This window comes from Pelophylax lessonae (assembly GCF_965119305.1).
Source record: "Pelophylax lessonae genome assembly, chromosome: 1".
Classification (NCBI taxonomy): domain Eukaryota; kingdom Metazoa; phylum Chordata; class Amphibia; order Anura; family Ranidae; genus Pelophylax; species Pelophylax lessonae.
In genome coordinates this window covers 507,640,223-507,652,685 of record NC_138768.1, presented here as the reverse complement: position 1 = coordinate 507,652,685, position 12,463 = coordinate 507,640,223, and the positions used below count along the sequence as shown (strand labels likewise).

The following is a 12,463-nucleotide window of genomic DNA, read 5'->3' as shown; positions in this document are numbered from 1 at the left end:
TTCTTCACTGCCCCTTGTTTTGTTCTGGCCCCTGAAAGCCCAGTCTCAGACAGGAAGTAGTTAAACGAAGCGGCGTGCTGTTTCCCTGCGCACATTCCTGACACTACGAGCCAGCTGAGCTCTCATCTGTCAGGCTTCACATGTTTTTATTTGCATAAGCCGCCCCTTTAAAGACGCGTACGTCTACAATAAAGCCACGCCCGACTCTGTTTCCGCCAATCATGCTCGAAGTTCACTGAAAGGGCGGAACTAGCAGCTCCGTCGCCCGCCAATCATTTCTATAACAGGAGCTCCTCCAGACTGCAATAAACGGAACTGGAAGGCCACGCCCTCTTCCGCTCGCTGAAGCCAATCAGCGTAAAGCAGGCCGAGGAAGTTGATCATTGGTCGCTTAAGGGAAAGGACATTTTCTGCAGCCAATTGTAAGGGGTGCTTAAAAATGTAATGAAGGAGGCGGGGCGCGTCGGGTGAGCAGCGGTGGTGGTAGGAATGGTGTTATTAAGATGGCGGCGCTGAAGGAGGAGCGGAGTTACGGGCTGTCTTGTGGAAGGGTCGGAGGGAGGGTTTCTGTCTTCCACGTCAAGCTCACCGACAGCGCCCTACGGGCATTTGAGAGCTACCAGAACTGCCAGGTACAAGGGGCAAGGTAGCCTGGGAAGGAGTAGAAGTGGGCTGACCCCTTCCTCAGGGGGCTCAGCAGCTGTGTGTGGCATGTTTATGTCTTGGAATGTTGGGCTGGGGGGATGGGGTCTTAGTCCCCATTTGGGGCTCTTCTCCTTATTGCTGTAGGACTTGGTTTAGCCTCCTTATAAGGCTGTGTGGCAATGCTCATATTCCCTGCTGGACACTGACCTGGCCTGGCTGCCACCACCAAACTACTTCTAACTCATCCCAGCTTTCTGTGCTGGTACTCTGTCTGCTCCCCACACTGTGATATTAATCGAGGAGTCTGATCTGTAACCACTTTATATCTTAGGATTTAGCCAAGGTCTATGGGAAGTGGTGTATGTGCCCATAATACTGTATGGATTGACCAGGCCGCCTTCTTTATATAAATTCTTTGTACAACAGACCTGTTTATGTTGTTTACTCTTTTGATGGGTGAAAAGTAGGCAGTTGAGTCTGTTTTACCACCGACCTTTAAAGGAGAAGTATGTCAAAACTACTTCTGGCCCTACATCCCCTATAGGTCACAGTATTGTAGTTTGTTCTACCCTCCTGTAACTCGTTTTCAGCCGACAGAGGGCTAGAGTCCGCTGTCAGCTGATATCAGTCGCTGGGAGGCTGTGCCAGCTGGCAATCATGCACCTGGGTGTATCCTGACTTAAAAAGAGAAGTATGGGAATTTGGCTGCTACATCTGTCCCCCATTGGCTCTAAGGTTCATTCTTTCATATGGAATGGAGTCCGTTCTGCTCAGCGGGGGATGGATCCGCCGATTTCTCCCCCGCTGAGCAGAGAGATGACAACTCCGTCTCCGCTCTGTGTGTGGAGACAGAGCTGTCAGATCCACGCTGTCCTCTATGGGGAGATCGATTTTCCCCCCCCCCCCCTGCTGAACAGAGAGATGACAGCTCCGTCTCTGCTCTATGTGTGGAGACAGAGCTGTCAGATCCCCGCTGTCCTATATGGGGAGATGGATTCCCCCCCCCCCCCCCCCCCCTGCTGAGCAGAGAGATGACAGCTCCGTCTCTGCTCTATGTGTGGAGACAGAGCTGTCAGATCCCCGCTGTCCTCTATGGGGAGATCGTATGAGAATGGACCGCCTGTCCGTTCTCATCCGATCTGCCAGACGGATGGAAAATAGGGTTTCCATCCGTCTGGATTTCACGGACAGGATTGGAATCGGATAGCAGAGATGTCTCCGCTGACGTCTGCTGCACCATAGGGATGCATGGAGCATCTGATCTGGTCCGCCTGAAAAACTGACATGCGGATCTGATCGCCGCGTGAAAGGGACCTAAGGCTGAGAACCAAATGATCAAACCTCACCGATCTCTTGGTTCTTACAGCTCCCTGGGCAGAAAGCTGGTGACTTTTGGTTACCGCTGGATGCTTTGCCCCTCCAGCAACCAAAAGAGGGGGATTTTAAAGGCAACAACCAACCAGGTAATAACTGTACATAGTTACATAATAGGTGAGGTTGAATAAAGACAATAGTCCATCCAGTTCAACCTGTGTAGGTGTGTGTGGCTGTAATCATCTCACATACCCCTGAATGTTCTGATCCTTGAGATGTAAGTCTAAGAGTCTTTTGAAAGCCACCATATTACCCGCAGAAACCACCTCTTGTGGTAGAGAATTCCATAATCTTGTAGCCCTAACAGTAAAGAACCCCCCTCGTTGCCTGAGGTTAAAACGCTTCTCCTCTAATCGCATTGTATGCCCTCGAGTCCTCATGCAATCCCTTCGACTGAACAGCTTTTTTTCTATGCTGAGATCCCCATTGAGATATTTATAAGTTGCTATCATGTCCCCTATCAGGCGTCTCTTCTCCAGGGAGAATAAATCGAGCGATTGCAGACGCTCTTCGTAATTAAAGTCCTCCAATCCCCTAATTAGTTTAGTTGCCCTTCTCTGGACTCTCTCCAGCTCCAACACATCCCTCCTGAGGACTGGCGACCAGAACTGGACAGAATACTCCAGATATGGTCGGACCAGAGTTTTATAAAGTGGAAGGATTATAGTCTTATCTCTGGAATACATCCCTTTCTTTATGCATGCTAATATTCTGCTGGCTTTGGCAGCTGCCGCTTGGCATTGCATGCTGTTGCCTAATCTATCATCAACCAAGACTCCCAGATCTTTCTCCATTTTTGATTCCCCCAAGGGTTCCCCTCCTAACGTGTATTGTGTTTTTATGTTTTTAGTCCCCAAGTGCAAAACCTTACACTTCTCCACATTAAACCTCATTTGCCATGTCGTTGCCCACTCAGTTATTTTGTCCAGGTCATTCTGTAGGATATCTGCTTCATGCTGTGCAGTTATTGCTCTGGCCAATTTTGTGTCATCTGCAAAAACTGATATCGAACTACTGATCCCGTCCTCAATGCTGTTTATGAATAAATTGAACAAGGTTGGTCCCAGGACTGAGCCCTGGGGCACCCCGCTTACCACCTCAGACCAGTCTGAGTATGCGCTGTTTATTACCACCCTTTGGACACGCCCTTTTAGCCAGTTCCGTATCCAAGAGCAAACCCTGCGGTCAATACCTGCAGACCTTATTTTATAAATTAAGCGCTTATGGGGAACTGTATCAAACGTACAGAGAAGTTGGATATCTAAAATCAACAAGTTTTACACAAAACATAGTACAATGGTGAATCCCAACAACAAATCTATAGTTAAAAGCAAAGGTATGAAATACAGACCACAATACCATAAATTACAAAAAATGCCCATGGTCTGGAAGACATGACTGGTCTTGTGGCGTAAGAGGCCAGACTGAGAAAGCATTCACAGAAGTTTCCCAACATGTTTCGAAATATGATACAATTTCTTCTTCAGAAGAATATCTGAGCGCATTGGTTTTCTAGAAATACAATAGTTCTGTTAGTATATACAAAAGTGAATCTAGAGACAATGTCAGTACAGATAAAACGTCAATCGTCGGAGCGCTGGGTTGTGGAGGGGCGGTTGCTGAGAGGCTGAGCCAGGTGCCAGTACAGGCAGATCCTGACCATATTGTCACAATCTTTCCTGAGCCTGAACCAGCTCTGTGACCTCAGCCGACAGCGGCATGCTTAAAACTGGTTACTGGAGGGCAGAATGAACTGCACTTCTGTGATCCACAGAAGTACAGCCAAATGAGCTTTAGCTGTACTTCTCCTTTAATGTCAGGATACACCTATGTGCCTGAATGGCAGCTGGCGCAGCCCCATTCCTTCTACAGCCCTGCACTCCAGTGAGTGCTGAAGGGGCAGAGCATAGAGCGGTGACTGATGCCCCGTACACACGTGCAGATTATCTGAAGACTTTTGTCTGCAGACTTACCAAAATCATATAATATGAGGTCAAACCTAAACACTTTCAATTTGTATGCAATCCGGCAGGCCCTTGCACTACATAGAAAAGGTAAGTCTGCAGACAAAAGTCTTCAGATAATCTGCACGTGTGTATGGGCATTACAGTCACTGCTCTCCGCTCCGAGCAGACCAAGAATTGAGCGATCAGTTTTTGGGCTTGGAGCCAGCAGGGGTGTATGTTTGTTTTTTTTTTTTTTTTTTCTGTACCCCAATCTTCTCCTTTTTAGGTGCAAAAGTAGCTGGATGAGATTGTTCACATGCTGCACTGCTTTGTGGATGCAGCAAAAAATGTATCATCTGTCACCTTCGGGGTTTAGTACCGCCACTTAACCCAACCCATTCAATTAATAGGGCTGAGCTGCAACCATGCCTAATGCACACAAGACTTTACAGGGTTAAAATAGGTGGTAAAGAGGCGACGTATCCCCTCCTCACCATTTGTCATATGGCTCTTAAAAGTGTAAACATGGCCTTAAAGTGGAGTTCCACCCTATTTTTATACTTACCTCCATCTTCTCGCTCCGGGGCACCTGAAAAAGAAATGGATAATCGCATATTTTTTTTTTTTTTTACTTACCTCGTAGCGAAGAAAAAATACTTACCTTACTTCCTTCTTCCTCCTTCTTCGGCCGCGGCCCGTCGTCACTTCCTGGCTCTGCAATGATTCCTGGGAGCTGGACGTCATAGCTCCCAGGAATCATTGCGCCTGCACCGGCCCCGACGTCAGTTCCGGGTCGCACGCGTCATCCCCTTCTAAACAGCTTCTGGGCATGCCCAGAAGCTGTGGAGGGATGACGCGCGCGACCCGGAAGTGACGTCGGGGCCGGCGCAGAGCATCGTGGGACCAAAGAAGGCGGAAGAAGACGCCGAAGAGGATCTCGCTGGATTCAAGCTGCCCACATCTGAGATGGCAGCGCTGGACAAGACGTTTGCAAGGTAAGTATTTGTCCTAATAGGTAAGTGCAACCCGGGACAGATCAGAGGCTAGCCATTGTGGAATGTACTAGCCCTGACTGTCCTGGGGGTATTAAAAAAAAAAAAAATCCAGGGTGGAACTCCGCTTTAAATAGTTGACTTTATATTGTAGTGTATGTCTTTATCTTTGCTGCGGTTACTGAGCTTTGTAAACAAAATGCATCTCCCCACCCTTCCAGCAAATTTTACTTTTTTTTTCTTTTTTATTTAAAAAAAGAAAAGCAAAATTATCCAGATTGCCTCGGTCCTATTTTCCAACCTTGGTCCTTGAATACCCATAACAGGTCATGTTTTTTGGATGTGGTTCCCCTGATTCTAAGCTATCTGTTTTGGCAGTGATGCTTGAGTGTGTATTGTGGCTTAAGTGTTGGTCTGCGGACCAGACTTCTATAAAAGCTCTGTCTGCTTTACCCCTTCAAGGCGATCGCCTGTTTGAGGCTACCCTGGATGACATTAACCACTTACCGCAAAGTGACGTACCCGTACGTTGGCTGACTTTGCGTGGTTATACCGGGATGATGCCTCTAGCTAGAGGCATCATCCTGGTACCGTTAGCCTTAACACAAAGGGCTAGCTACAGTGCTTGCTGGATAAACTTTTGATGTTTGCAAAAAACAGATAATAGCTCAGGGCTCGACAAACCCGGGCGCCAGGTCGCATTTGCGACTAGAATTAGCGACCTGGCGCCTGGGGTGCCCTGCATAGGGTGTCCTGTCCCTTTTGAGCCCCCCACCTTCTCCTCGAGTGCACGGACTTCCGCGCTGTCCAAAAATTGAGGCCCCGGCTTTTCGGCCTTCTTCTGTGAGATGAGAAAGGCTAGGGCAACTGGCGCCCTCTTGTGGTGGCCGGGAGTAATGCATGTTCTTAATGCCTTTCCATCTCCTTCCAAAGAGGAAATGAAAGGAAAGTTTTTTTAACCACTTGCCGACCGCCGCACGACTATCTACGGCGGCGGTCAGCCCCTCACAGGCAAAGTGACGTAGGTCTACGTCGCTCGCCTGTGAGGGTTTAGGGAGCGAGCGCGCACCGCCGGAGGCGCGCTCCCGCGTGGTCACGGACCCCCCCGCGCGTGTGACCGGCGGACCCGATCGCCGCCGGCCACTCTGCGATCGGCGGGGGAGAGGGAGAAAGTCAGGCAGCTTGTGTAAACAAGCTGCCTGTCATTCTCCTCTCTGTATGAGAGATGATCACATGGATCTACTATGTAGATCCATTGATCACTCTGCATACAGTTGAAGCCACAGCCAATCACAGTTAGAATCACGCCCCTAGGGACACACACAGCCCCTCCCTCTCAAATAAAGTTAACCCCTTCACTACCAGTGTATTTTTACAGTGACAGTGCTGATATATAGCACTGATTACTGCAGTAATGTCACTGGTAACCCCAAAAGTGTCAAAAATGTCAGTCAAGGGTCCGATCTGTCCGCCGCAAAGTCGCAGTACCGCAAAAAAAATCGCAGATCGCCGCCATTACGCGTTAAAAAAAAAAACAACAAAAATGACAAAAATCTTTCCCTTTGTTAGTAAACGCAATAACTTTTGCGCAAACCAATCAAAATACGCTTTTTGCGATTTTTTTTTTTTTTACCAAACATAGGTAGCATAAAACAAATTGGCCGAAAATATTAAAAAAATTTGATTTTTACATTTTTTTTGGGGGGAATTTCATATAAAAAAAAGGGAAAAATATTGCTATTTTTGCAAAATTTACGCTCTTTTTTTGTTTATAGCGCGTGATCAAAAAATCGCACAGGTGATCAAATACCGCCAAAAGAAAGCTCTGTTTGTGGGAAAAAAAGGACGCCAAATTCGTTTAGGTACAGCGTCGCACGACCGCGCAATTGTCCATTAAAGACACGCAGTGCCGAATCGCAAAATACCCTCTGGTCGTTTAGCAGCCAAATCCTCCGGGGCTTAAGTGGTTAAGGCTTCATCTCTCTGTCCAGTTACCTTTGCTTAAAGGTAAGTGGACAGGGAGTATAGTTATTATTATTAATTTATTTTTTAAATGTAAAAAAAATAAATAATTTTCTTTTTTTTTTTTTTTTAATTATTAAAAAATTTTTTTTTTTCCAATTCTTATTAAAAAAAAAAATTGAGAGATAGAGAGATATATATCTATCCCTTTTTTTATTCTTTTTTTCCCTCATCGCCGTGCCACAGCCGAAGGCCCCTTTCACACGGGCTGTCTGATCAAGTCCGCCTGTCAGTTTTTCAGGCAGACCTGATCGGACCCTTCAGTCTCCTCTATGAAGCAGTAATCTGCCGCCATCTGATCCTGTCCGCCAAAAACAGACGGATGGTGGTTCTATTTTCTATCCATCCCGTTGATCGGATCAGATGGCATCGGATGGAAAGAGACAGTGGAGCGCTGGGTTGTGGAGGGGCGGTTGCTGAGAGGCTGAGCCAGGTGCCAGTACAGGCAGATCCTGACCATATTGTCACAATCTTTCCTGAGCCTGAACCAGAGTCTGTTTCCATCCAATTGCGCTATAGAAGAGAGTGGAGTTCTAGTCGTATTTATTTGTAAATTTAGTATCCGTTTTATTAAATAAAGCTTGGTTGTAAGCCCCGGTTCACACTTATGCGATGCGGGAAGGCTGCGAATTCGCAGCATGTTCCCACATCGCAAGCGCGCCCCTGGCAGTTCACACTGCCATATGCGATACGCTGGGGGTGTCAATGTAATCTTAATGACACCCCCAGTTTGATCGCATATCGCAGGGCGATCTTGCAGTTCGCACAGGATCGGATCGCACAAATGTGAACCGCTGTGCAATCCGATCCTGATGCGGCTGCAAAAAAGGGTCCTGAGCGTCTTTGCTGCGGGTGCGGTGCAAATTTAGCCATACAAAGTGTATGGCTAAACTCGCACCGCACAGCCGATCGCATGTAATGAAGGAGCAGTGCGCTCCGATATTACATGCGATCGCCGCAGCCGCATGAGTGTGAACCGGCACTTAGTTTAAAAAAAAAAAAAACTGGCTCCTAACTTTTTTAGCTGGCTCCTAGATTTCAGGCAAATTTGTCAAGCCCTGTAATAGCTAATTTATCTAATAAAGTAGTATGTGCCCCAATTTACATCAGTGACTTTATAAATAATAAATACATGAATCTGAGTGTGTGTATATGTATGTATGTATATGTGTGTGTGTGTATATGTGTGTATATATATATATATATATATATATATATATATATATATATATATATATATATATATATATCAGTAAATAGGAAAAAAATCACTAAAAACAATAAATAGGAAAAAAACATCTCTGAGGACGTCACAGGAAGTGACAAAACGCGTTAGATTGGAACGCATAGCGTCATTAAGGTACGTCAGGTGGAACGCAACCTGGAAGCACCGCTCGCCACTCTGCAGAGAGGACGCGCAGCCTGCACAAGCTGACTGCTGACCACGATTCTTTTACTTGTATACCCTACCTGTTTTAAAACCCACATAATGGGTAATAAACTGACCTTTAATACACTACACCATCTGGAGCTTATTTTTCCCTTCCTCCATATTTAACTGGTTTCATACCCCGGAGTGAGGAGGAGTCTGATACCAGCCCACAGGAGTAAAGGGGAACCCATCCCAGCCCAGGGGGCAATTAAGCGCAAGTGGTCCTAATGCTATAAGGCATAAAAGAACCAATTGGATCTGGTAAGTGATTTAATCTACCCACAAACGCGGTGAAAGGAATCGATGTCACAGAATTTATTGACACCCACGTTTGCAGAGATGTATAGTAACGAAGTAGAACTACTTAAGTACTGTACTTAAGTACCGAAATGCGGTATCTGTACTTTCCTAGAGTAGAATTTTTTTCTCCTACTTCTACTTTTACTTCACTACATTTTTTCGATGATTTCGATACTTCTACTCAAGTATTTTTTTTTTGTGCTGCATAGTTACTCGTTACTTTTAAAAAAATTACCACTGCCAGAACAGTAGATGGCAGGTTGCATAAAGCTCCAAAAAATGTGTATAATGTCATTTGTAAATCAGCGCATATGAAAATAAAGGCTGTGTATAATAAAAGCTGCTATACCAAATCTTTCCAATAAAAAGAAAATATGAAACAAACAAATAAATGGTGCTACAGCGCTTAAAGTGCATCAAGAAACTACTAACAAACACAGGTTAATCATTTGAATAAATCATTTGAAATAATAAAAAACAATATGATGTTCAAACTTTTGACTTCTTTCTTTAATAACTACATAACACAGTACTTGCACTTCTACTTTCAGTACTTGAGTAGAAATTTTTTTTCAAAACTACTGGTACTTTTTACTTTTAGTACTTAAGTAGCAAATTTTTTGAAAAAACTACCTGCAATACTTAAGTAAAAAAAATGTTGAATACTTTAGTACTTCTACTTAAGTAACTTTTTCTGCGAGCACTTCCACTTCTACTCAAGTCACTTTTTGATCGAGCACTTGTACTTTTACTCAAGTAGAAATTTCGAGTACTTTATACAAGTCTGCACGTTTGAGCACTTGGCCTTTTGAATAGGGATGCACCGAAATTTCGGCCACCGAAATTATCGGCCGAAAATGAGCCTCTCTCATTTCGGCCGATAATGGGTTAACAGTGCCGAAAATAAAAATGGCCGCCGTGGGGAAGGAGGAGGGCGCAGCGCAGCGCAGGGCAGGTTTCAAAAGTCCCGCCTCTGGCCGGCCGTCCGCCTCTTAATAATGTCCCTACTACTCTGTGCATTATGAATGGACATACTAGGCGGGGGGCGGGGCGAGCGGCCGCTATAGAGAGAACTATTGTGATCCTTCACTGTCAGCTCCTCACGTCTATGTATGAATGAGAACTGAACTGAGCTGACACCGGGCGGGGGGGCGGGCGGAGCGGCCGCTATTAGCTGTGACTATGTGAGAGCTTCACTTCCCTGACAGGCACGTATCTCCGCTGACAAGGAAGAGAAGCTCTCACATAGTCACAGCTAATAGCGGCCGCTCCGCCCGCCCCCCCGCCCGGTGTCAGCTCAGTTCAGTTCTCATTCATACATAGACGTGAGGAGCTGACAGTGAAGGATCACAATAGTTCTCTCTATAGCGGCCGCTCGCCCCGCCCCCCGCCTAGTATGTCCATTCATAATGCACAGAGTAGTAGGGACATCATTGAGAGGCGGTGCCGCCGGCCAGAGGCGGGACTTTTGAATGCAGGAGAGGACACCCGAGGAGGAGGACGCTGAGGCAGTGGGGGAGGGGGGAGGGGAGCTGAGGCAGCTTACCAATGCTATTAGTATTATGAGGCATGAGGGGTTAATGTATTGTCACTGCTGGTCACTCATCTATTAGTGACTGACCAGTGGCAGTTAATTAACCCCTTTTGTGCTGCATTAGTGCAACCAGTGTCAGTGTTAATTAACACTGGTTGCACTAATGCAGCACAAAGGGGTTAATTACCTGCCACTGGTCAGTCACTAATAGATGAGTGACCAGCAGTGACAATACATTAACCCCTCATGCCTCATAATACAAATACCATTGGTAATTAAATTAACCTCTTGCCAACCCATCACAGTACATATACTGTGACAGGGTGGCAGCGACAGGTGTAGGTGTACGTCGCTGCCTGTTTTTGGTTTATGTCCCTGTTCTATCCATTTCAAATTTTTTTGGGGGAAAAAGTCATTTTCGGTTTCGGTTTCGGTTTTCGGCCAAGGGCATCCTGCATTTTCGGTTTCGGTTTCGGCCCAAAATTTTCATTTCGGTGCATCCCTACTTTTGAACCATTGTAAATATACAGTCCACAAAGGACTTTTTGATCGTTTTGAGCACTACAGTCACTCAATTTGGACTTTATTATATGTGATCAGTCTATTTATTTTTTTGTTTTCTTTCCTATTTATTGAAAAAAAAAAAAAAATAAATATATATATATATATATATATATATATATATATATATATATATATATATATATATATATATATATATATATATATATATAAAATTCATGTATTTATAAAGTCACTGATGTAAATTGGGGCACATACTAATTTATTAGATAAATCAGCTATTATCTGTTTTTTGCAAACATCAAAAGTTTATCCAGTAAGCGCTGTAGCTAGCCCTTTGTGTTAAGGCTAAAATACCTGCAATACCGTTTTTAATCTATAGCTGCTGCACCATTCACTTTAATGTATTATCTTTTTACACTATTGTCTATAATACCCTTTAGCGCGGGGAATATACCTTGGTATATTTTCTTACATTTTTATTCCAGTGCCGTTGTTTAGAGCCAGGCGGTTGGCTTTCCGGCGGTAATGACCGATGCGGCCTGGGAGACGTCACATCCGGGTTACTTGGCTGCTAAAGGCGGCAGATTCAAAAAGTTAGTGTATTCAAAAATGCAGTTTTCGGTGTTTTGAATACATGGAAGTGTAGTGGAGGGGTCTAGGGTCTTTTAGATCCTCGATCCCTCCATAAAGAGTACCTGTCACTGCATATTGCTGTCACAAGGGATGTTTACGTTGCTTGTGACAGCAATAAAAGTGATCAGATTTTTTTTTTTGTTTTAAAATTAAAAATTTAAATAAATAGGAAAAAAAAAATTTAGCCGTTAGCTCGCGCACGAAAGAAGACATGGAAGTCGAGCCGCAAATGAAATCACGTGAGGTATCGCCAGAGCGTGAGCAATAATTAATAAAAAGAGTACTCTAACTCTAAACTGGTAACCGTTAAAACATTTTAAAGCGTCACCTATGGAGATTTCTATTGACCGTAGTTTGTCGCCATTCCACGTGTGTGCGCAATTTTGAAACGTAACCTGTTGGGTATCTATTTACTCGGCCTGACATCTTTAACAATATACAAAAAAAATGGGCTAACTTTACTGTTTAGTTTTTTTAAATGCAGTGAAATGTGATTTTTCGTATTTTTCTAAAGAAATGGCGTTTGAAAGACCGCTGCGCAAATACCGCGTGACAAAAAAATATTGCAATGACCGCCATTTTATTCTCCAGATTCTTTGTTAAAAAAATATATATAATGTTTGGGGGTTCTAAGTATTTTCTAGCAAAAAATACTGATTTTAACTTGTAAACAAAAAGTGTCAAAAATAGGCCTGGGGCTTAAGTGGTTAAGAGTCTGGCAGGAGTGGGGAAGAGTACCTTGCTTCCACAGTCTGGGAAGGGGAAAGAACGTTGTTGCAGACATAGCCCGTCTTCCTCAGCTCACAAGAAGTTTTTTGTCCTTCAGGGTTTACTGACAAGGGTTCGAAACCTATTACGTTTTCCTTGGGAGATTCCAAGCAGCCCTGGTCTGGCAAGCCGACAGTGGGAGTTTTTAGCCCCGCAGATAAGGCTCCTTCAGCGTGAAGGTGTACAAAAGGAGAGGAGTGGGACTTTAAATGTGGTTACAAAATAATTTGTATCTCCATCCCTAATATGTAGAAGCAAAGGAGAAGGTTTGGCACTTTGAATGAGGCGTGTG

General features: G+C 44.7%; 1 protein-coding gene across 1 annotated transcript in view; it reads left to right on the top strand.

The window, feature by feature from the left end:
- The first annotated feature begins 467 nt into the window (after positions 1 to 467).
- Positions 468 to 12,463, top strand: part of ELL (elongation factor for RNA polymerase II) — a 196,101-nt gene continuing 184,105 nt past the window's right edge. Inside the window, exon 1 of the mRNA XM_082263798.1 lies at positions 468 to 632. Coding sequence (XP_082119924.1) covers positions 504 to 632 — 129 coding nt within the window. The 5' untranslated portion in view covers positions 468 to 503. The remainder of the gene's footprint in view (positions 633 to 12,463) is intronic.